The sequence below is a fragment of the Armigeres subalbatus genome, chromosome 2 (assembly GCF_024139115.2).
Source record: "Armigeres subalbatus isolate Guangzhou_Male chromosome 2, GZ_Asu_2, whole genome shotgun sequence".
Taxonomy (NCBI): Eukaryota; Metazoa; Arthropoda; class Insecta; order Diptera; family Culicidae; genus Armigeres; species Armigeres subalbatus.
The window spans coordinates 416,525,479-416,550,843 of record NC_085140.1 but is presented as its reverse complement, the minus strand read 5'-3'; the positions used below and the strand labels follow the sequence as shown (position 1 = coordinate 416,550,843).

At 39.9% G+C, this 25,365-nt stretch overlaps 1 protein-coding gene and 1 long non-coding RNA gene across 2 annotated transcripts; one reads left to right on the top strand and one right to left on the bottom strand.

Moving 5' to 3' along the window:
* Positions 1-15: 15 nt before the first annotated feature.
* LOC134213407 (cysteine protease ATG4B) lies at positions 16-23,900 on the bottom strand. Its single transcript, XM_062692443.1, has 5 exons — positions 23,461-23,900; positions 2,344-2,689; positions 2,206-2,285; positions 1,584-2,144; positions 16-1,514 (listed from the first exon to the last, which is right to left on the bottom strand). Exons 1-5 carry the CDS (start codon positions 23,576-23,578, stop codon positions 1,450-1,452), a joined length of 1,170 nt encoding a protein of 389 aa, XP_062548427.1. The 5' UTR covers positions 23,579-23,900; the 3' UTR covers positions 16-1,449.
* LOC134217699 (uncharacterized) lies at positions 5,135-21,355 on the top strand. Its single transcript, XR_009981133.1, has 3 exons — positions 5,135-6,240; positions 19,180-19,442; positions 21,192-21,355. It is a non-coding gene; the product is annotated as an uncharacterized LOC134217699 (long non-coding RNA).
* Positions 23,901-25,365: the final 1,465 nt, after the last annotated feature.

The following is a 25,365-nucleotide window of genomic DNA, read 5'->3' as shown; positions in this document are numbered from 1 at the left end:
CAAGAAACGGGCCTGTAAGCAGCTTGGAACAAGTAAAGGATCATTTATTTTCATTTTTATTACAAACCATGTCATTCATTATCCGAATACAAATTAGTTGCAAACGATTAAAATATGTTTATGCTAATTTTAAATTTAAATAAAAAAGAAAGAAATATGTCTAAAGGCGATGTAAATATTTGAATTTGGTATAAGAACAAAATCAGGTAATGTGAATATTTTATGTCAAGCTTTGCAGATATTGTAAACTATTTCGCTGCTAAGGCCTGTCTTTGTAATAATCTGGGCGCACAAAAGATGCTGTTAAGTTAATCAAAATCAATCGAAAGCTCGCAGATATATCATCGAAATATTTTCATTATTTTAGTAATCTGTTTTTACTTACTTATCCGATTGGGGTCTTGAGATATAAAAAAAACTCTTTGAGCAATATTTGTAGAAACATTGATTTGATTTATCCATTCAGAAGTATCATTGATTTTCTAATGAGCAAATGTATAGGAAAAGGTTTTATTCATTTTGACCGGAACACATAGTAATATCATTTTTTATCAAACCTCCATATTTAATTTCGTAAACTGCCGTGAATCGCAAGTTCGTTCCATCTGTATATGGCATCCATATGCATATGGGATTGACTTGCGTTTCACGGCAGTAAAATGATATGAAGCCCAATACACATCCGTATTCTTATTTACGTACAAATGATACTTTCGAATGAATTCGATTCGTTCGAATGATTTTGCCTTTTGATTTGTCTGGCGTAAACAAGACTGAACATCAACTTTCGTTCGGAAGAGCTTACGAACGTAAATTGGAATATGCGTGATAGCCTACATACTATAATCCTGTCTGTATGATCAAGTATTGATTGCTGTGTAAAAATAGTACACATATTAATGATAAAAACATTTAAAATTTTATCAACTATAATTCTTGCTTAACAACGTTAAGCAAGATTATTTGTTTTTTTATTATTATAAGAACTGTGTTTCACTTCTGTTGAATAAATCCTCATCCGTTCCTTGAATTGAAAATAAGACTCTTAGCTATCAATTGATTTTGTTTGAATTGCAGACAGACAGAAAACTAAAATTTATCAAACTTTGAGCTATTTTAGCCTTTCGAAAGTAACAACTATGCATTTCGCTGACCAGATTATTTCTAATACAGATTTTGAAGAACATATTACATATTATAAAAAAAACTAAAGGCTAACAAAACCGATTAAAATTTACATAAGTTCTCAAATATGTATCAGCGTAAGCCTATGTTATAAAACCAAGCTAGGTCAGTTGTTTTCGTTTGCGTTGTTTTAAAGCACTTTTTTCTATTACATACATGCGGGAATCCTCTCCTCCCGCTGCAGACGTTCTTTCAACCCCTTCGCTTATCTCATAAAAAGTCTAACCAATCTAGTTTATACAAGCCCTAACTGTATCGCCTCCGTTACGCGATGATCTCGAACTCTTCATCCGAGTCGTCCAGCTGCCGGGTTCCCACTTCCTCGAACTCTGTAATACATTCCAAACGAAAACAGGTTACCAATATGTGATGCGATTGCCAGCGAGTCAAATCACTACCTTCGTGCTGAATTTCCGTGGCGGATATTTCGTTGAACGCCTCTATCGGTTCACTGTTTTTCCGGGACGACGCGGACGACGCCGTTGTGGGGGTCCACGGCGCTTGTCGTGTTTTGGTCACTTCAAACAACGGCTGGCAGCCCCCACCGTTGAGATCCTCGTTGAAGCGCTGAATCAGATCGTCAAAGTCTTTTCTCGATGCACATAGGAAACACACCGCCAGCGATGGATCCATCCCTTTGAAGTTGATCCGTCGGGCGTACTTTTGGTGAAACGTTTCGTCCAGCTCCTGCTCATCCGGATCGCTCTTGGAGCCGATTGTTCCACTTCGCTGGACAGTATGTGGATCAAGGTACAGGGCCTCGTCGGCAACGTAGCCAATGAAATAGAGGGCCTGATTGGGACGACCGCCAATCATTCCACAGTTTCCGCTTAGCTCGAAGCACTTTTTGAGGCCATCCACGTAGATCGGATTGATTTCGCTAAGGCCCAATCTCAATGGGATTATGAGTAGCAGCGGATTCCAGCTGTTCGGATTAGATTTATCCACACAAAGCTCCACTAAGAGACGAATTAGAATAATTGGACAAGTTTTAATTCGAACAAATGCAGATATACTTACGGACTTCTTCTGTGGCCAGAGTATTGTCAAGAGCAACGTGAACCAACAATTCACACCAGTCATCGAATTTTACCAATTTTCTGAAACAAAATTTGTGTCATTCTGAGATGTCTTTTCTAAAACGACAATAAAACTCACTTTAAAACCTGTGCCACCGTATTAGGTCCGAACCATTCGCCGACTCGTTTCTCCTCTGATGACTCGCCGGTGAGAGCAATCTGATGCAACGAAAAAGGCGCAGCCTTACTGTCCTCGAAACGATTCACTATCTTCAGATAGGCTTCATCTTTGGTCTCTAACTCCCAGAACCAGTCTCGGCCCAGGTGCAGCTGAGTGAGGGCCTGCGCCAGAACCATCTGACCGCAGCGTAGCATGCAGCCCCAGCCTTTGTCGCTGGTGAGCTGAGAGCTACCGATCGGTACGAAGCCACGCCGGTAGGTGCACCACAGCCGGCTCTGGACATCCCGGCGAATCAAGTCAAGATCTGGAATAATAATAATAATCGTCGGTAAAGCTGTCGTCGAACGGTTAAGGCACAGAGAAACAGACGTCTCACTTGGAACAAAATGCAATCAATATCATCGTCACGGAAACATTGCTGCCCAATGCTAAAATCAATGTGTGTGGTCAAGCGGCAACCAGATGGCGGTAGTGCGCAAACGTCAAACACAAGCAAAATCGATGGAAGCGCCATCGGTGGCCGATTGACCACCTACAAAAAATTAAACCAACCGTTAAAAAGGTGAACGATGTAACATGTGTTGAGTGAGACGTCTGTTTCTCTGTGGTTAAGGTAAAGGTATCAATGTTTCTATTCTAATTAATTGTATATTATTCGGCAACTCGGCCGTACGATAACCATTTTTTTGTTAAATATCTTGGCTGTGCATATGCACAGCACATGTTTCGAAATGGACAAATTGATATGAAATTTACGAAAAATAATCTCGTGTCTTGAAGGGACTCGAACCCTCAACCTCCTACTCTCTAGATAGGCGTCACGTTTGCGGAAAAGCCATCAGAATCCGAGTACCAACCTCCACCGCGGTTAGCTCTAATTGTAATCAAGTGTCGGTCTTCCACCGTCATTAGTCGTCTGAGTACACGCGACCGCAGGCGTAGAGCAATCAAACTCATCAAATGCTTTAGCCAAGCAAGCCTTTGGCACAGCAGAGTGTGCTTGATTCGCACTCTATACAAATCCGCCCAGCCCGTTGTTGGGGGCATAGAGTGTGATGCTCTCGATTAACAAACAATGTGCACTCGCTTGACTGTGGATATACAACAGTAAAGCACATGTGAAGATTGGATAAATCAAGCATCCGAAAGATATTCAATTTGCAAAAAGGCAAACCGCGGTGGAGGTTGGTACTCGGATTCTGATGGCTTTTCCGCAAACGTGACCTTTAAGTGGTCTTGTTGTGTAGGGGTTAACATGCCTATCTAGAGAGAAGGAGGTTGAGGGTTCGAGTCCCTTCAAGACACGTGGATTCTTTTTCGCAAATTTCATATCAATTTGTCTATTTCGAAACATGCGCTGTGCATATGCACAGCCAAGATATTTAACAAAAAAAATATTTTCGTGCACCCGAGTTGCCGAATAGTATGCCAATAATTAATAATATTTCTCTTGTTTGAATGTCTGATCTTAACCTTTTGTTTTCTTTGTGTATTTATCAGAATCGAGTGCTTGACCAGAATCTACCTGTTTGACGAGTTCAGACTTGCAGTTTCGATAATCGAACATGCATGGACTAAGGGAAGATCCATTAAATACGCAACGCAAAAAATGGCCATTTTCAGCGGAGCGACTAAAGTAAATTTCAGTCGTTAAGGGGTCCATTACTAGCACTCACTTCCTAGCTCGAAGTTGTTCCCGTCCTGCTCGTTCTTTTTCTCAACAAATGGACCTAAGAGGGATGGGAACAACTTCGAGCTTCTTCGAGCTGCTCATTGGACAGCACTAGTGAGTTGGCGCAGAGTAAACAAACCACAGAGTAGAGAGTGCTAAAAGTTTATCGTAGCGTCTTATTTTCAACACTACGTTCATTGAACTCTGATGCATCGATAGGCTGGTGCAACTAGCGCGATCGTCGATAGCTGTTGTTGTGGTTGATTTTGTTTGCTACGGATGGTGTTTTTAGTGTTTTATACTGCTGACTGTTGTTGTTACCCCTTCCATTTAGACGATCACGTTGAACTGCTGCTGTTAATTGGAGTGTTTATCCCTGCTTCGTGAGGAATTATGCGATAGGAGGCGCGTCCTATCCGGGACAACATAGTGGTTAACAGGCCTGCCCAATCTTTTCAAGCCACGGGCCAATTTTTAGAATTACATAGGGGGAATGACGGCTTTGGCAGGTTTTGTTCTATTACTGTCAGGGTTTTTTTTATGACTGATTATGCTCAAATTTGGCCTAAACATTCTTTTCATATCAAAGAATATTGTGGCCAAATTTCATAAAATTCGGTCGACAAAAACCCCCCTGCCAGTAATAGAACAAACCCTGCCAAAGCCGTCTTTTCCCCTACCTGCTGGCGGGCCAAAAAATATTCGGCTCTAACTTTTTGAATATTTTTAAAATACCTATTCAGTATTTTTTCATAGAAAAAAAAACTAAACACGATTTTATTGCTTTCAAACAACCCTTTTTCTTTATTTTGTTTTCGTCGTTATGCGTCCAATTTGGGAATCTCGAGCTCATTCAGTAGCCGCTAGGTTGCGAAGGCCGACGGAGGTCCTTCGTAGCTTAGTTGGTTAAAGCACCAGCCTAGCGTACTGAGGGTTCGAGTCCCATCGAAGGGAAAGTGGTTACCTCCAATACATTTTTCAAATCAATATCTTCCACATAATGTAGGGGAACGGTTCGGCACTTCATCCCATAGCTCCGAACCCCCTCCTGAATGAAGTGATGTTAGTGAAGAGAATTAAGCTATTGCATGAAAGTGTTGAAGAAAAAGAGAAGTTGAGAGAATGAGTTCTGTATCTGGATTGTATAAAACCTGGAAACGAAAATACAGTATTGGAAGTTTTAGTGCTACAGCCAACCGAGTCGGTGTTATTATTTAAAGTCCCAATTATCAAGTTATTTCAGTTGTCGACGGGGATAAAGCTAACTAGAGCTGTGAAGAAAAAGTAAATTTTAGGAAGTGCGTGCATTGGTTGACACCGGCATTTTGATTTGGTTTTGGAGCTGCTTTGACGATGTAAGTCGTTTTTTTTTTCTTTTGTGATTCGGTTGTGCTTCAGCAAAAGAAAAGGCGCCAGTTTCCTTTATTTTATTGCCAAGTTTTGTTTGTGGCATTTGATTGACCTTTGTTGCTTTATCGATTAGGAATCAATCGTTATACAAGCTTAAACAATCATCGAGTTGTGTTTGGCTATTTTTCTGCAAAAAAAAAGAAATAGTGTTTCTTTGTATAGACCTTTAGAAAGCAAGATCTTGAAAAGAACGCTTAGACATCATCTTTTATTTGCTTGGATATTGTTTCTGTCGACCAGAGTGAGCGCCAGTACTCATGCCATTTTGTTTTAATTTTGTTCCCTTACATACAGTGTGACGGCGGAGAGTTGACCGAATAACAACCTTATCTGGAAGCAAGAGTAAAAGAACTCTGGTGATTTTTGCATGTATGACAGCGTATGTGCATGAGTATTGATTCTACAAAATCTACAGCGAAGGAATTTTAAGCAACGTTTTGAGCTATTCGGTAATCATCGAACCCTGAGAAGCCTACAAGTGTGAAATTGTGAGGCTGCAAGTGCATTGCGTAGAACATCGATGCGGAGTGTTTGAAGGTCGTTGCCCTTCCTGGTTGGACTAGTGGACGGATCGTCGGAGTTTGTTGACCTTGAAAGAAATTGTGCTGTTGTTGTGCTGCTGGATCGAGTTGTTGTTGCTATTGTGAACGGCCATCGCTGGGTGAACTGCTGCTGCTGCTGTGAATTACTGGTTAGATTCTCCGGTTGGTGACCCGAAAAACAAAAGTTATCTTCTCTTTCTACGAATTTGATAATCGAGCGATTATACTCAGGTATGTTATACAACCATTAACAAGAGAGTGCTGTGATTTTTATACGAGTGATAATTGCTGATATAGGTATACTACATTGTTCTATTTTTGTTTTATTTATAAATAAAAGCATGTCTTTATCCACAACCATTGATCCTTATGTGCCAGAATCAATCCCGTTTGTTCAATATCAAGAACAACTTGAGTTTATTTTTCAACATAACAAATTAGAAGAAGCCCAATACAAAACTTCATTTTTAGCGGTTTGTGGACGGGAAGTGTATTCGGAACTGAAAAAGTTGTTCCCCGGGACAGATTTTAAATCTGATGCTCTATCCTATCAGAAAATTACTGAGACCTTGAGGAAAAGATTCGACAAGACTGATTCTGACGTGATTCACAGTTTTATGTTTTGGACAAGAAAGCAATCAAAATATGAAAAAGCAGAGGATTTCGTAATTGCTGTTAAGGTTTTAGCGGAAAAATGTAATTTTGGCTCGTTTAAAGAAAGAGCGATTCGGGATGTTTTAGTTATTGGCGTTTACGATCACCAGTTACAAAAACGACTTTTTGACGAAGATGAATTGACTGCGGAAAAAGCGGAAAAAATAATTCTTAATCATGAAATTTCGAATAGTCGGACCCGGTATATAAAAGAGGACGACGATAACAGAGTTTCGGTTGTTGCGCGCTTAGGAAGAAGAGATGGTCGCTCTCGTTCCAGACAATTTAAACGTGGTAATTGGAATCGCGAACGCGATAGAAGTTTTTCTCAATCAAGAAGTAGAAGCAAAGGTAGATACGATCAGAGAGAAAGTCGGTTTAAAGATTATCAAAGCCGATCTTATTTGTGTTCATTCTGCAAAAAGAGAGGCCACACAAGAAAATTTTGCTATAAGTTGAATGGTAAAGATACGGAGCAAGCGACGGTTAAATTTTTGGACTCGCCAAGAGAAACGTCTAGGCCTCCCACACCAGGAAGATCAATTGAAAACTTTAAAAGATCTGCTAAATCAGAGGATGAAGACGAAGATCTACCCTGTTTGATGATTTCTTCGGTGAATTGTGTTAATGAACCATGTTACGTAGAAGCTTTTGTTGAAAATAGGAGCATAACGATGGAAGTAGACTGTGGCTCTGCAGCAAGTGTGATTTCAGAAGAAATGTTTTTGAGAAATTTCTGGAATTTTCAACTTTTGGATTGTAATAAGAAACTAGCAGTGATTGATGGCAAACGATTGAAGGTTATGGGAAAAATTCATGTTTTTGTACAAATAGGAAACAAGAGCCATCAAGGCGAATAAAGATGTCAATTTTCGTTGCTCGTTGTTTTTTTCCTTTGAACATTCAGAAAAAAAAAATTTTTTTCTAGGAAAATGTACCGCGAATATATTTGGACATTAGGCTGTGTGTTTTATTGTGACAAGGGTGTCTATAGTGATTTGATCCAGATACTCCGGCAAATAGGGTGCGATACCAACCATCTAACTATCGCGAACCTTTTGATAGTTCTACAAAAAAGTGACTGCCTTTGCATTCTTCTTGGCTGGAATGTTGCCGATACCGTCCAGGCGGTTTTCTCGATGTAGCTGCGATCGACTAAAAAGGAATTATTACGGCGAGCGGTGTCCTAACTTTGCTCTCGCAAGTGCCTGCAAGCTGCTGGAACTGGAATACTGCTGAACTATCCAAAGGATTGTCATTGGTGACGTTATTGTAGGAATTCAAACCTGGTGCCAGCTTATTTAGCAGAATTACGAACGACACGTACAAGAATATGCATCCTGCCACCTCTACACAGAGGTTATATGGAGCCAAAAGGTTTCTTCTGGAAGATTGGTGAGATCAAACCATTATGTCTGATTTGATAATTTTAAATGTAAATCATGACATTTAATGTGGGTCCAGCGCACTCAGAGTGGTGCAATGGGTTGATCTGCATCAGATGATTTCCCTGCATCATGGATGATTTCCAGTTTAATCAGGACAGATTTTGGTAGATTTTTTAGTTTAAAGCATTACTGTATCTTCTTGATAAAATGCCTGTTTCGTTGCTTTTAATTTTGTAATGTCTGGGAGTGACGCGTTTGAAGGGAATTTCATAGTTTACTTTGACGGCAATTCGGCATAGGTTTGCAAACAATTTATCTAATCTTTTTACCTATTTGGATGGAAAATTATGGCCGAGAACAGCTTCCCTGGAAAGCTTACCAGACTGATCAAAGCAACGGTGGATGGTGTGCAAAACTGTGTGTAGATCTCGGGCGAACACTCCAGTTCGTTCGAATCGCGCCGGGGACTAAGACAAGGTGATGGACTTTCGTGCCTGTTGTTCAACATTGCGCTAGAAGGTGTCATGCGGAGAGCCGGGTGTAACAGCCGGGGAACGATTTTCAACAGATCCAGTCAATTTATTTGCTTCGCGGATGACATGGACATTGTCGGCCGAACATTTGCAAAGGTGGCAGAACTGTACACCCGCCTGAAACGTGAAGCAACAAAAGTTGGACTGGTGGTGAATGCGTCAAAGACAAAGTACATGCTTGTGGGTGGAACCGAGCGCGACAGGGTCCGCCTGGGAAGCAGTGTTACGATAGACGGGGATACCTTCGAGGTGGTCGAGGAAGATCCTAACTGCTGGATCCTAACTGCTGACAACAACGTTAGTCGTGAAATACGAAGGCGCATCATCTGTGGAAGTCGGGCCTACTACGGGCTCCAGAAGAAACTGCAGTCAAAAAAGATTCGCCACCGCACCAAATGTGTCATGTACAAGACGTTAATAAGACCGGTAGTCCTCTACGGACATGAAACATGGACAATGCTCGAGGAGGACTTGCAAGCACTCGGAGTATTCGAGAGACGGGTGCTTAGGACCATCTTTGGCGGTGTACAAGAAGACGGTGTGTGGCGGCGAAGAATGAACCATGAGCTCGCCCAGCTCTACGGCGAACCCAGTATCCAGAAGGTAGCTAAAGCCGGAAGGGTACGATGGGCAGGGCATGTTGCAAGAATGCCGGACAGCAACCCTGTAAAGATGGTGTTCGCTTCCGATCCGGCAGGTACGAGACGACGTGGAGCGCAGCGAGCGAGATGGGCAGACCAGGTGCAGAACGACTTGGCGAGCGTGGGGCGTATTCGAGGATGGAGAGATGCGGCCTCGAACCGTGTATTGTGGCGTCAAATTGTTGATTCAGTGTTATCTGTATAGATGTAGACTAAATAAATGAAATGAATGAAAATGAATGAATTACCTATTTGGATCTCGTTTATTATTAAAAGCATAAGATGACTTCATACGCGAAAACCAGTGCCTTTTAGGTATATCAATTTTCAAGACAGTGATGTGATTCAGACAGGTTTATGGAAATAACCGGAGCAATGGATAGTGTGATTCCATTAAGAACACGGACGTATTACCAATTATACAACAGCTGCCCTTGCGAGAAAGCTGTCCCATAACCAGCTAATGATGATGATGATGTTTGCAGCCGTTTGATCATTTATTCATCCACTTAGAATTCATTTGTTGATCAAAATCATTATCATATCAGGGGGGAAGGAGAATTTAATTTCTTTTTGCTCTTTTTTCGTTTCAGAGAGCGAGCAAAGGCGCTTAAACCTAGGCTATTAGCCAGGGCAAGGCTAATACCACAGATAACAGATATTGAGGCTGGCATCCGATACGTGTGTAAACATCCGCAACTGTTAATTCAAATGTATTTTAAATTGGGACTGCGTTTGGCAATCGGTTGGAGATGGCGCAAGTACAGTGACTATAATAACAGTGTCGTCAAGTGTCAGAATTGGAACAGAATCGTCTGTCAGTTCCATACATATGCGCGTTCCAAACGAGCAGGAGACCTGTCAAACGTGGCACATGACGTTACTCTTCTTGTAGGACTCTAGGCGCAAGGATCATTGTTATTGAAAACGCAGCCCGAATGCAGCTGTCAAATACATTGGCTGCGTTAGACGGTTGTTAATCCACTGCGTTCGTATGTAATGCCGCAATCAGTTGAGTAGATGGCAGTAGTGGACCAACGTATATCAATTCAAAAGTTTACACAGGATTTTCAATAAAATTTGTTCTAGCCTAAATATCTGTTATCTGTGCTAATACCTTCACCCCATCCGAGTAAAATCATCGGCAAGGATAATGGAGTGACATAAATTTCTTAGCAAAGTCGCTCCCAACGTATTTCCACAAATTTTCTATCATTTGCTTATAATGATACTCCTAAACCACATACCCTACCCACCATCCAATTCCTTGAAATCTATGAGGGCGTCGGTGAGTCGCTGGCCTCTCGTTAAGTAGATGTCATATCATCATTTCCTTCCCTTTCCTAGTAACGGAGAAGATGGGCGTGGCCGGCAATGATAGCTTTAATGTTGTATCATTTTGGACTTCAATTGGATTTCCATTGAATCCCAAATGGAAATCCTTATGCAACTGGGGTAAGAAAGATAAAGAATATAGAATATACATGACAACTATCAGTATGTAATCTACAAAATACTCCGTTACAACGCAACGCAACACAAATAGGAAACAAGAGCCATCAACTTTATTTGATTGTTCTGAAGTGCGCTAATGATTTTGTACCGCTGATGGGACGAACTTGGATTGACTACTTCTATGACGGCTGGAGAAATGTTTTTGCTAGACCATATGCAATTGTTAATAGCATTTATAAATCAGACGACAAGGACGTCAAGGACGAAATCCGTAGTAAGTTTTCAAGCGTATTTGATGGCGATTTTTCAAATCCAATTATAGGCTTTGAAGGTGATTTGGTTTTGAGAGAGGAGAAACCTATTTTTAAAAAGGCTTACGAGGTACCACTGAGATTGAAACAAAAAGTAAGGTACAGTGGGGCAAGTGGGTAAAGGAAATCGTATATTTCATGTTCATCAAGTCATAAAAGTTGAAGATAATATTGAAATTGATCATATTTATGACATAACGAATCATCTATCCAATCTTTATATGCCTGCGAACAAGATCTTTGAAAAATATTTTTAGGATACAAAATATTTGGAAAACAAAAAACTCGGTTTCAATTATTCACTTGCCCCACATGTGGAGTAAGTGAAAAATTGATTTTAAAAGAGGATTTTTCAATATAAGAACACATTTTCTGTTCATGTATTTCATGCAAATGATAACTATACTGTATAGAGCATAACTGTGATCTGTTAAGGTGCTTTTTGACTTTTTATGAGAGTCAAAGGGCACTAGAGTGCCTCCATTAAATCATTTTTATATTTTTATGTTTTCTTTACTTGAATTTTTTGAGATCTAATATCTCATCTCCATTTGTGTCTAACACTACTTTCTATTTCAAGTTTATAGTAAGATAATGAACCTTGGCGATAATGCAGAGAAATTATCTTTGAAATATTCATCAAACCTGGAATCATATTGTGTTTCATTAACAATCCACTTATGTTTTCAGTAGAAGAGTCTACATTACCAAATAAATAAATTTTATAAATTTCAACTAAATAAATCATAATAGTTGATATATTTGCAATAGTAGTGATTCTTGTATTTAAGCTATATAAATAACATTTTTCCACGAATTATTTATCAAACATGGATTATTTAAAACACTGACACGCTTGGCACTTTGGGTTCCTGATTTAGTATTACCACGTGTCACTGTAATAACCAAAAGCCTTCGAATGAGTTTGAATTGGTATCATTTGTTTATATACGCCTAATAGAAATTATTTGTGTTTGGAAAAATAGAGAAATGCATTCAGTGTCGGAAAATTTTCACTTGCCCCACCCATGGTAAAAAACAGGCAAAGAAATAAAATATTTTTTTCAAAATGTATGATGTTCACATCATTATTTTTGTGGGTGGAATTCAAAACTACAAAGAAAACCAACTTATCAATGCACTAATTGAATGTGTTATGGAAACCAACATAAAAAAATATTTGGATTTATTGACACGCAAAACAACTTGTGCAAAAGATAAACTTGAAAGGTTAATAAACTTTTACTCTCGCATGTTGAAATGGTTCATTATTTCATGTTTCACTTATTCAACGCATTGATTTGAATGGCCTTGTATGATTGTGAAGTGAAATTGAATAATTCTGTGCTTCATCGGTGAAATACATGCGTTTTTTTACTTACCCCATTTACCCACTTACCCCACTGTACCTTAATTGAACACTTGGATTCATTGGAAAAGGATGGGGTAATCACTCCAGTAGAAACTAGTGAATGGGCCTCGCCAGTTGTAATGGTGATGAAAAAAGATCAGAGCATTCGTTTGGTAATTGACTGCCGTGCATCAATAAACAAGTTAATAATTCCAAACACATATCCCTTGCCGACAGTTCAAGATATTTTTTCCGCCATTTCTGGATCTAAGGTCTTTTGTTCGCTTGATTTAGCCGGCGCGTATACTCAGCTATTACTTTCTGAGAGATCAAAAAAATTTATGATTATAAATACAATAAAAGGCCTTTATGCGTATAATCGATTACCACAAGGAGCATCGTCCAGCGCTTCTATATTTCAAAAAGTAATGGACCAGGTACTTTGCGGTATAGAACATGTTTCATGCTATTTGGACGATGTGTTGATTTCTGGATCTAATATAGAAGATTGTAAGCGTTTGTTTAGTTTTGGAAAGACTAGCCAGATTCTGTTGAAGGATAACAATCCCCATATTCGACCTTATGTCGTAACCCCTTTTTGAGCAGACTGTCATTACTGTATATCAAATGTAAACACAACATAACCAAACGTATAAATAAAAACGTGTTTTATTTCTCTCCTTAAATATTAAAGTTTAAATCCTTATTATCACGGAATAACCTGTTTCCCAATAGGTTATTGGCCCAGGTTTACGCGAGTTATCGGTTCGGTAGTGTTTATCGGTCGGGAAACGTAGAATCCGTGAGAAATGGAGGAGGAAAAGGATGTGCATCGTGTGCACCTGTTTGACGGGACCAACTTTTCGACGTTGAAGTATCGGATGGATGTAGTTCTGGAAGAACACGATCTTCTGGATTTCATCACGACGGAGGCACGAGAGCGGAATGATCTGGTCGTCAAACCAGAGGACACGGCACAGGAAAAGGATCGCAAGGATAAGGAGATGGACAAGGTGAAAAGCGGGAGCGCAAATGCAAATCGCTCATCGTTTCGCGGATATGTGACAGTCAAATCGAGTATGTGCAGGGGCACGATACGCCAAAAGCAATCTGGAGTGCACTATCCCGTGTGTTCGATCGTAAAAGCGTTGCGAAAAGAATGCATCTGAGTCGACAGCTGAAGGAGCTCAAACACGAGGGCGGATCGTTGCAGCAACATTTTATGAAATACGAATCGCTCGTTCGGCAGCTGCGCGAAATCGGAGCGGTGATGGCTGATGTGGATGTTGTCTGTGGATTGCTGCTCAGCCTGGGTGAAGAGTATTCAACTGTTGTGACGACGATGGAGTCGCTGCCGCAGCAAATGCTCACGTTGGATTTTGTGAAATGCCGGCTGCTGGACCAAGAAATAATCCGGTGGTGCTAGTACGATGGCAAAACAGGACTCGGCGGCGTTCAGTACCAATCCAAAAGGAAAGTTTTCCGGTAAACGGAAGAAATTCAAGTGTTTTTACTGTCAGAAAGTTGGCCATAAAGCTTCGGAGTGCCCGGATAAGGAAAAAGCGAAAGAGAAGCAGAAACCGAAGCCGACTGCTCATTTCACCAGGGAAAGTAAGGGTGTGTGCTTCGTCGGTGTTGAAAAAGCGTGTGCGATCAATAAAATCCAATGGTTCGTGGATTCGGGCGCATCGGAACACATAGTGAACAATCGAGAACTTTTTGTACATCTCCGTCGGTTGGAGCAACCAATGGAAATTGCTGTTGTGAAGAACGGTGAAAGTGTCGTCGCCAAGTATTCGGGAACTATCGTCGTAAATTCCGTCGTTGATAAGAAGAAGATTGAATGTCAAGTAAAAGATGTGCTCTACGTGCCCGAAGCACGGTGCAACTTATTCTCAGTAAGAAAAGTTGAAAGTGCGGGAATGTCAGTCGTTTTTCAAAACGGAACGGTAAAAATCTTAAACGATTCGAAAGTGGTCGCGGTTGGTAAACGTGGACATTTGTTGTACGAACTTGATTTCTATGCAGTTGACAAGTTGACCAAAGCGTCGTCACTGTACTCGTGCGGTGAGATTCGTAAATGTGACGAATTGTTGCATCGTCGGTATGGGCATCTGAGCCAGAAGAACTTGCTGTGCCTGGTTAAAAACGAAATGGTCGAAGGAATGGACAAAACTCTGAAGAAGAAGAACAGTGAATCGGTCGTAATTTGTGAACCGTGCGTCGAGGGTCGGCAAACCCGGAAGCCTTTCGAAAAGGCACACGTCGGGAAGCGTTCGTCGCGAGTTCTCGAGTTGGTGCATACCGACGTTTGTGGACCGGTCACTCCCCATAAGTCATCATGGTGCAAGGTACTTCGTGTCTTTTATTGATGATTGGAGTCGTTTCGTGAAAGTGTACCCTATTGCGACGAAAGATCAAGTACTACAGTGTTTCGAAGAATACACGGCTGTTGCAGAGGCGCAGTTTGGCCAGAAAATTTCTCGTATTCGCTGTGATAATGGTGGCGAGTACCGAAGCAACGCGTTCGTCAAGTTTTGTCGCTACAAGGGCATACAGGTGGAGTATACCGTGCCCTATACGCCGGAACAAAATGGGGTCAGCGAGCGCATGAACCGCACCTTGGTTGAAAAAGCTCGTTCGATGCTCGCCCAATGCGGAATCAGTAAGGGGTTTTGGAGTGAAGCGATTGAAACTGCTGCCTACTTAACAAATCGGAGTCCGGCGAACGCGATAGAGTGTAAAAAGACGCCATTCGAGCTGTGGAGTGGATCGAAGCCAGATATCTCCAACTTGCGCGTATTTGGTTGTATTGCGCACTGCCATATTCCCAAGGAGCACAGGAAGAAGCTCGATAGTAAATCGTGGAAAGGTACATTCGTTGGGTATGCCAAGAATGGGTACCGTGTATTCAATCCGAAGATTATGAAGGTGGTGATCGTTCGAGATGTGGTCTTCGACGAGAGAATCGATAGCGATGGCGGTGGTACTGTTTTTGCTCATAAGGAGCAACAAGTGTGCAATGACCTCTTAAGCATTCATCGTTGTGAGTCAAATGATTCGTTAGATAGTGTTATTACCGAAGTGTCTGGTGGCACACCTGATCATCAAGAGCGGTTGTCGGAAGGTGAAGTACACGCGAGTGATGAAGAGTTCTATGGATTCACAAGCTGCGACGATGATGAAGTTTTAGAGGATGATCAAGAAGCGAATGAAGAGCCGGAACTGGTGGAGCGAAGTCGTCGTATTCGGAAGCCTCCAGTGTGGCACAAGGACTTCGAAATGGACTTTGCTGGATTTGCTTTGAGTGCTATCGGATTTGTTGAGGATCTTCCGGATACCTTGCAGGAAATGCAGAAACGCGACGATTGGCCTAAATGGCAGAAGGCCGTGCAGGAAGAGATGGATTCATTGACTCGTAATCGAACATGGACGCTGATGCAGTTGCCTGCTGGGAGGAAGCCGATATCTTGCAAATGGGTTTTTAAGGTAAAACATGGTGCAAATGGAGAACCGGACCGCTACAAGGCAAGATTGGTGGCCCGTGGGTTCACTCAGCGCTATGGGTATGACTATACCGAAACATATGCGCCTGTGGCCAGGCTGAATACCCTACGAGCGGTATTAGCAGTAGCAAATCAGCAACGACTATTAGTGCATCAGATGGATGTCCGGACCGCCTTCCTAAATGGTCAATTGGAAGAGGAAATATATATGGTCCAACCAGAAGGGTTTCAGCAGGGATCAGACCTGGTGTGCCGTTTGAATCGGTCTATTTATGGCCTAAAGCAAGCTTCGCGGGCCTGGAACGACCGGTTTCACCGGTTCGTGACCAGTATTGGATTCAAGCGCAGTGACAACGATCCATGCCTGTACATTCGGGAATCTGGACTGGAGAAGGTGTTCCTCGTTCTTTATGTGGACGATATTCTAATCGTCGGCCATAATTTGAAGGTGATCCGAATAGTAAAGTCGCTCCTATCAAAAGAGTTTGAGATGGTGGACTTGGGTGCTGTGAGCAACTTCCTTGGCATACACATCGAGCGCGATGTGGACGGAAGGATTATGCGAATTGGTCAACAGGCATATTTGAAGGAATTGTTGAAGCGATTTGGCATGGACGAGTGCCGACCGGTGTCCACACCGATTGAATGTCATCTTAAGTTGCAGAAAGGAGAAGAAAGTCGACGTACCGATAAGCCCTACCGTGAATTAGTGGGTTGCTTGATGTACGTGACCCTTGCAAGCAGACCTGATTTATCAGCTTCTGTGAACTACATGAGCCAGTATCAAAGCTGTCCAACAGAAGAGCACTGGGTGCACCTAAAAAGGATCTTGAGGTACGTTAAAGGAACGTTGAACCTGGTGTTGGAGTTTCGTGGTGACGATCGAGAAATGGCCCTGGCTGCCTTCAGCGACGCAGACTGGGCAAACGACGTGAACGATAGGCGTTCTGTGACCGGATATTTGTTCAAGATTTTCGGGAGCACGAGTGTTTGGCTAACTCGGAAACAGCCAACCGTATCCCTTTCTTCAACAGAAGCAGAGTTCGTCGCACTATGTACAGCCGCTTGTGAAGGAATATGGTTAGTTCGTCTTCTAGCCGATTTGGGAATCAAAATTGATCGATTACTTACTATGAGGATAATCAATCTTGTGTACGAGTAGCGGAGGAACCTCGCGACAGCAGAAGGATGAAGCATGTAGAAGTCAAGTACTATTTCATTCGTGACCTGATTAAGAATCGGAGCATTCATTTGGAATACGTTCGTTCTGAGGATCAACTAGCCGATATTCTAACGAAGGGATTACCGACTGCAGCGTTCGTGAAGTTACGGAGATGCTTGGTCTAATGGAATATAGGAATTGAGCAGGGATGTTGAAGGATAACAATCCCCATATTCGACCTTATGTCGTAACCCTTTTGAGCAGACTGTCATTACTGTATATCAAATGTAAACACAACATAACCAAACGTATAAATAAAAACGTGTTTTATTTCTCTCCTTAAATATTAAAGTTTAAATCCTTATTATCACGGAATAACCTGTTTCCCAATAGATTCAACATTAAAGTAAATTTCAAAAAGTGTAATTTTTTGTGACAGAGCTGCCTTTTTTGGGCCACGTGCTGACAGATAGGGGATTGAAACCATGTCCGCAGAAAGTAGAAACTATCCGCGAAGCGAAAGCTCCTAGGAATGTGGCGGAGCTTAAAGCCTTTTTAGGACTCATTAACTTTTATGCTAAATTTATTCCTAATTTATCATCTAGGATTAGGTGTTTGTATGGTCTTTTGAAAAAGAACGTAAAGTTCATATGGAGCGTTGATTGTGATAGAACATTCATTGACTGCAAACAATTTCTACTCCAGCCATGTTTACTCGAGTATTTTGATCCAGCTAAGCCTATAATATTAGTTACAGATGCATGTAACTACGGACTTGGAGCGGTGATTTCTCATGCATTTGAAGAAGAAAAGCGTCCAATTTGCTTTGCATCCTTTAGTTTGAATGACGCTCAAAGAAATTATCCCATTTTGCATCTGGAGGCTTTGGCAGTGGTATGTGCGGTAAAATAAAATTCCACAAGTTTCTGTTTGGTTTGTGATTTTTACGGACCATAAACCTCTGATAGGTATTTTTGGAAAGGAAGGAAAAAACCAAATTTCAGTAACTCGTTTACAACGTTATGTATTAGAATTGTCCATTTATGACTATGAAATTGTTTACAGGCCTTCCTCTAGAATGGGAAATGCGGACTTTTGTTCTCGATTTCCTCTCCCAGAGCCAGTTCCTAATAATTTGGATAGAGAATACATAAAAAATATTAATTTTACAAACGAATTCCCTTTGGACTGCAAGGAGATTGCGAAACATACTACGTCGGATGAGTTTTTAATTGACATTTTGCAAAGTTTAAGAAAAGGATGGCCGGAGCGTATTAAAAAGAGCTTAAGGGACGTTTATTCTCATCACCAAGACTTGGAAGAGGTAGATGGGTGTGTTTTATTTCAAGATCGTGTCGTTATACCTTCGATTATGAAACGTAACATACTGAAAATGCTCCACGCTAATCATTCAGGCATAACAAAGATGAAGCAACTGGCACGACGGACAGTGTATTGGTTCAAACTGAATCAGGGTTGCAAAATTTGTTGTCAAATGACACCGTTGGCAAAGAAATCAGCTTATTCTCCATGGATCCCAACAAGTAGACCTTTCAGCAGACTGCATGCTGTTTTTTTTTTATTTGGAGAGAAAGGTGTTCTTGGTGGTAGTCGACAGTTTTTCAAAATGGATAGAGTTAGAGCACATGAAGACTACAACGGACAGTCGAGCTGTCATCAAAGTTTTAATTAGTATATTTGCAAGGTATGGTTTGCCGGATACCTTAGTCACGGATGGAGGACCGCCCTTCAATTCTGCCAGTTTTGTTGATTTTTTCGAAAAGCAGGGAGTGAGGGTAATGAAAAGCCCACCATACCATCCGGAAAGTAATGGACAGGCAGAAAGAATGGTTCGTTTGGTGAAAGATGTGTTTAAGAAGTTTCTTCTAGACCCAGAAATGCTAAAGCTGGATACTGATTTACAAATTTCGTATTTTCTTTTTAACTATAGAAACACATGTTTGGATTCCGATGGACATTTCCCAACAGAAAAAAAATGTACTTGATGACCGTTTTAACAAGAATACTAGCAAACCTGATTGTTTCAATGATGATTTTACAAAGTTAATCAATGGTGATCTGATTTTCTACAAAAATACTAACAAGACTGATTTAAGAAGATGGTTACCTGCAAAATACTTAAGTAGAATTTCTGAAAATGTTTTCCAGATTTCACTTAGCGGAAGAATCATTTCTGCTCATAAGCAACAAATCAAGCTTTATGATGGTGATCGCCGAAAAGCAAACAGGAGTTTAGTTTTTCAAGGAAACAACAAGCAACAAACTCATAGAAAGCGGAAGAGAGAGGATGATTTCGAGCATGTTGAAGAAATTTCGGATGCTGAATCAGATTTCTACGGTTTCCCGGCGGATTCTTATTTGTTTGGCGAGCATCTTTACGAGCAGCAAGTCGAAGAAATCCCTCAATCACAGTGCGTAAGAAAATCAAATCGAAATGCGAAGAAAAAGATTAAGAAGGATTACCTATCCAGCTTTCCACGCTCGCCATAATAGCGGCTGCTATAATTTTTCTGACAGTAACTGCTTCCGACGCCGAGCTGTGTTCGACGCTTTCGTATCTAGGCAACAATTTCACTTAGTTTATTTATTCATCTCAGAGGAAGAAAATTATCCACCTACAAAAACGAGTTTAAACAATTTCTTAATTTTCAGGAAATTTCTTATTATATATTTGAGTTTTGTAGGATTTGGCGATCATTGATGTCACTTTCACGAATGCCTGGTGCAGCAATACCTGGATTGAACGGGAAAATAATCTAATTTCATGGAAAGTTACTCACACTGAAAAAAGCGAACAGGTGTCGATTGCAGGCGGCTGAAAACTCATACAGATACCCATTACACAAATACGTTTTGTGTCTGATGGATCCAAGTCGTGGCTATTGAGGAGGACTAGGAGAATCGCGTTAATTGCTTTTGAGACCGGCGTCAATTTGAACAGATCTCGGTGGCCGCATAATTCTTTCTTCTGAGTGTACGAGTCCAACCAAAACAGGACCACCGCCACTGACTGTGTTAACACTGATAATTATCAAGGTCACGGGGTGGTATTTTACTTCGACGATAACCGTGTGTCCTATCGTAAACCGCTTCAAGTTTTTGAATTTCTGTTGAATAATAGATCATCCAATGATTATTTTGATACAATGAGCCCCACCATTTTGAGAGTTTTTTGTTGTTAAAATTTCTGTTTGATTATCCTTCACTATCTTTGTTATATGTACTATGAGATAATTTTAATAGAGCATGAATAATTTCTGAAGAGCTACGAATCTGCATAAACCATAAACAACAAACTCTCATGACCAGATATTTATGTTTAATTCTGAAATTTTTTTTTTTTTTAACAGCCCATAAAAGCTTCTCAGAAAGATTACACACAATCTTAATGTAATATTTCTGAAGAACCTCAAAAAGTTGTTACTTATTAAAATTGGTCAAGAAATTTCCAAAAAAAAACCCTAATACATATTTCCAGATTGTATTTGAAATAATTCTTTATAACTATAAATATAAAACATTATTTTCCTTTATAACTTTATATTATTATTACAATCCCCTATGAGAAAGTTCCATGATTTTTTCCGTAATTGCATTTTGCATCAATTGCATTAGAAAAGAATTAGTTTATGCTATTTGTCCTCTCCTATTAAAGATTTCTCCAGAAATTGCAAGCCGGCCGTGATTAATTTTAAGAAGATCAAAAGAGTTCGTAGCCGGAGATATTCAGTTTTGAATTACAAACAAAATAATTTGTATTTAAATCTGCACTCGGAACCGCCCTTTTCGGCCTGAGTAACTTTTCTCGCAAATGGATTTAGTTTTCTTGGTAAATCCGGTAAATCCAGGTACTGCTGCACCAGATATTCGTGAAAGTATCATCAATTTGCACAAACACCTACAAAATACAAATAAATAATGAGAAATGTTCTAAATATGAAGAAATACTTCAAACCAGATTATACAAACAGTTTTTCTCTGAGATTAATAAATAAACAAAGTGAAAATAGTTGCCTAGATACGAGAGCGTCGAATACAAATCGGCGTCGGAAGCAGTTAGGAATGTCAGGAATATTTATAGCAGCCGCCATTATGGTGAGCGTGGAAAGCTGGATATTATTGAAATGTTATTTTTTTCCTAACTGAATGTAAATTATTAGAAGATAAGATTTTAAACTAAAGGGGGAAGAAGTTGAAGTGATGTTAGTGAAGAGAATTAAGCTATTGCATGAAAGTGTTGAAGAAAAAGAGAAGTTGAGAGAATGAGTTCTGTATATGGATTGTATAAAACCTGGAAACGAAAATACAGTATTGGAAGTTTTAGTGCTACAGCCAACCGAGTCGGTGTTATTATTTAAAGTCCCAATTATCAAGTTATTTCACTGAAAAGGAATTTGTTTTGTTTATTATTTTTGTGATTTTTTTTTTTCACCAGTGAGCACGCGTGTTAACAAAAAGAAGCGACGAGATTGATGCTGTATTTCTTTGTTTTGCGATGAGATGAATGAGATGAAAACGGAACAGTTCCCCTACATATTCACATATGAGATTTCACAACATTGTAAATTAAGGGGATAGTTTAATCCCCGGAATACAGGCAATTAACTTTGATTGAACTGAAAGAAGACCATATACACCAGACAGAGACGGCTGAGCGATTCTCACATAAAACAATGTTGGGGTTGTATACAAGACACGACCGCTCGACGTAAACTACGTTAAACCAAATATAGTACACTGAACCAATTATTCCACTCTATATAGAAAATACGGAGCTATCCCACCAATACTACATACTACCCAGCTTTAGCAGCATCTCCAACTCTGTGAGGGAGTAGGGACCCCACTGTCTAGCAGCTGGGCCTCCCCATTCATACACCACAGTTCAACAATTGATAATACCCTAAAAGTAGGCAATTACCAAGGATTGAAACGCGCTGCAAAGGGAATGCATGATGCATGAAAGAACTAAAAATTTCAATAGTTTAGAGTTGATACTCGAAACTACTGGCAAATTGGTAGAGAGTTGCCAATTCGATTGATATGTAAATCTTCAAAATCTGTAGAAAGATAAAAGACCTATAAATTTTACAAATCTTACATGATTTCGTGACGGTCCCCAATTTTGAAATTTTCATTTTACACCCTGTATCCGAGTCTTCCCCTTAGACGTAGTTTACGTCAAAAAAATTGGGGGTTGTATACAAGACACAACCGCTCGACGTAAACTACGTAAAACCAAGTATAGTACACTGAACCGACTATTCCGCTCTTAATAGAAAATAGAAGGAACTATTCCACCGACATTACTGCCCAGCTTTAGCAGCATCTCCCACTCTGAGAGGGAGTAGGGACGCCACTGTCTAGCTCTAGCAGCTGGGCCACCCACTCATATACATCAGTTCAATAATTGATAATACCCTAAAAGTAGGCCAGTATTGTAACGCGCTGCATAGAGGATGCGTAATGCTTGAAAGATCTAAATTTTTTAATAGTTTAGCGTTGATACTCAAAAGTTTCAATACTACTGGCAAATTGGTGGACAGTTTGCGAATCGATTGAAATATATTTTTTTTAAATCCATTGAAAGATAAAGGACCTATTAATGTTACAAATCTTACATGATTTCGTGACGGCCCCAATTTTGAAATTTTCATTTTACACCCTGTATCCGAGTCTTCCCCTTAGACGTAGTTTACGTCAAAAGAAATGTCAAGGCACGTGCACATTCCACCTTCCGCCGTCGTTTCAATGCACATTCCGGTGTCATAAATTAAGGGTTCATATGCAATTTACATAACATTGGAGATATGCTCCACTACCTGGACATAGTGTATCCATGCATGGGATACATAGAAACTGCTTTCAATTAACAGCGTTGGAAATGCTAATAGAACATTACATATGTCCAAAAGCAGGCCAACTTCCAGTTGAAATGCAGAGCCATTGCTGAATAACTTGTCGAAACTCGAATAACCCGCGAAAATCTCAAAATCCGCGCGATCGTAACAACCCTGTAGGTTTATTTATCATAGGGTAAAGACAATTTTTCCTGTAAAAGTTCTGTTTTTGTTAAGTGCTCGAGAAGCAAAGACAAAAATCTTGTTTTGCCCACGCTGAATTGTAAACCATTGTGTTTAATCTAGCCACTCGATACAATAATTTGATGAAAAAATTGTTTGGTTTTCGAGAGATGCTTACCGAGGGTAATGACCTAATGCCAAAACAGTTCTACTACGCCCTACTTTTTATTCTCAGTGAATAATACATATCGGTATTGCGGAATCTTCCGCTATACAAATTTATAAATAAGTGGAAATATAAAATACTGTAGTATGAACGAATATAATATTCCATCCATATCCATTTACAAATGCGAAGGCCAAAAGCTTGACCTTGCAGAAATAGTTTTGTTCCACCACCACCTACCTTCAACTGCATTGTATCTCTTTCCCAGCACCCAGACGGGGTCGTCCGTTTTGGGAATATCGTCCGGTTCGATGGAACCGATATCGTAGCCTACGTATGCATCCAACATATAATCCATGATCGCTAGGCCCAGCTCTCCGCCACCACTGATAACATTAGCTCGGGCCACAATATGGGACGATGACGATGACGACAGCTTCAAGGCAATCCCCCAGCCCAAGCTGTTGAGTTTGACAAGGATATTCTCGTTTTTTCCACTTAACACCAATGAAACGGCATTCTTTTAATTTCACCAGATATTCCAACTATAGAACGATGATTTGCACACACGAAAGTCTTGAATTCTGTTTTCTACGGCAGTTATTTTCAATTAATCTGCAGAAGTGGGACTTTCTTTTGTTCGCTGCTTTGTTGTTATTTTTGAGCTCACGATGATGATGATGTTTTGCGATTTTTGACGCATCGCGCATGATGACGTCGTTGATGCACCACCCCCAAGTCCACACGGAAAATTTTTTGTCGCGTCTGGAAAAGGGTAGGGGTATACGTATTTAGGATTTTTTTGGTTTATAATTATAAATACCTATAATTGTACACTCAACTAATCTTTCTTAGGGACATCATAAGCCTCATCTTATGAAGCGAGAAAAAACAGAAGAATTTCTTTTTCATTGAGCCTCTTATGATAATTAGTTACCCTGTTATGAAATTCATTTTTATATCTTATAAATTTCATAGAAGTTGTTTATAGGAAAAAATCATAAGAGTTGTCTTATAATTTTCATCACTACTCTTAATGTGAAAAACTCATAAGACAATTCTTATGAAATGAGAACTTTCGATAGTACTTTCCCATTGCAAGTTTGTTCGACGATACACAACGAAGTGCAGCAGACATCTGACCATCAAAAAGAAAATATTGTGTATCTTTCCTCAGATCGACCAGTTGTAGGTGTTTGTTGTTAATTGGAGGATCAGAAAGGTGAGTAAATGTTTCCTCTTGATATGATTTTCTTTTCTTTTTCACGCTTCTAAGATCATGATTCATATATTACAGAATCCTGTTGACGTTGACCAGCTCATCGATAAGAACATTCAACATTTCCCACCAGAAGCAGAGGAAACCACCGTCTATGAGACGACTATTAAGAATCCCAAGTCATGCGATGCAACCATCTCGACTCTCGATGAAACATCCATCTAGCAATATTGATATTAATAGGCACATTGAAAAAAAAGTACAAAAATGTTCGCGAATCAAATAGTAATTATTACTTTAGTCTAAATCTCATAAAACAAAATGTAATTATACGACTTTAGGAGAACAATAAATTATTATGTTGTATACAATGGTTTGTAGCGATTTTTTGTATTTTTTTTTTTATCTCTTGAGAGAGCACAGCATGTATAAAAATCGTATTGAAAATATTATGACCCTCATATGCAAGAATGATTTATGTTCATAAGATTCCCTTATGAATTTCTTCATGGTCCCTGAAAAAACTTAATATTTTCATAAGACAAGTTATGAAAATCATTCTCGGTCAAATAACACACAATTCATAAGAAAATCGAATGAAGTTTATAAGTAATTCTTATAGCAAAAAAACATAAGATATTCGTATGATTATCGCTAGTTTTCTTGGTTGAGTGTACTAGATTTAAAAAAGGTCGTTGCTATGAAAAACGACAACAAAACAAATGTCGTTTCCTGTTGTTTATGTGTTTGTTATTGCCCAAAGATGGTCTAGTAGCCTAAAAATTCGAACATATCGACATAAGGAGCATGAATCCTGAACAAAATATGATCAGAGCACATCGAGATAGGGAGGTTTATCGATACAGTCAAACCTCCATGAGTCGATGTTCTATGACTCGATATCGACTCATGGAAGCAAATTATTC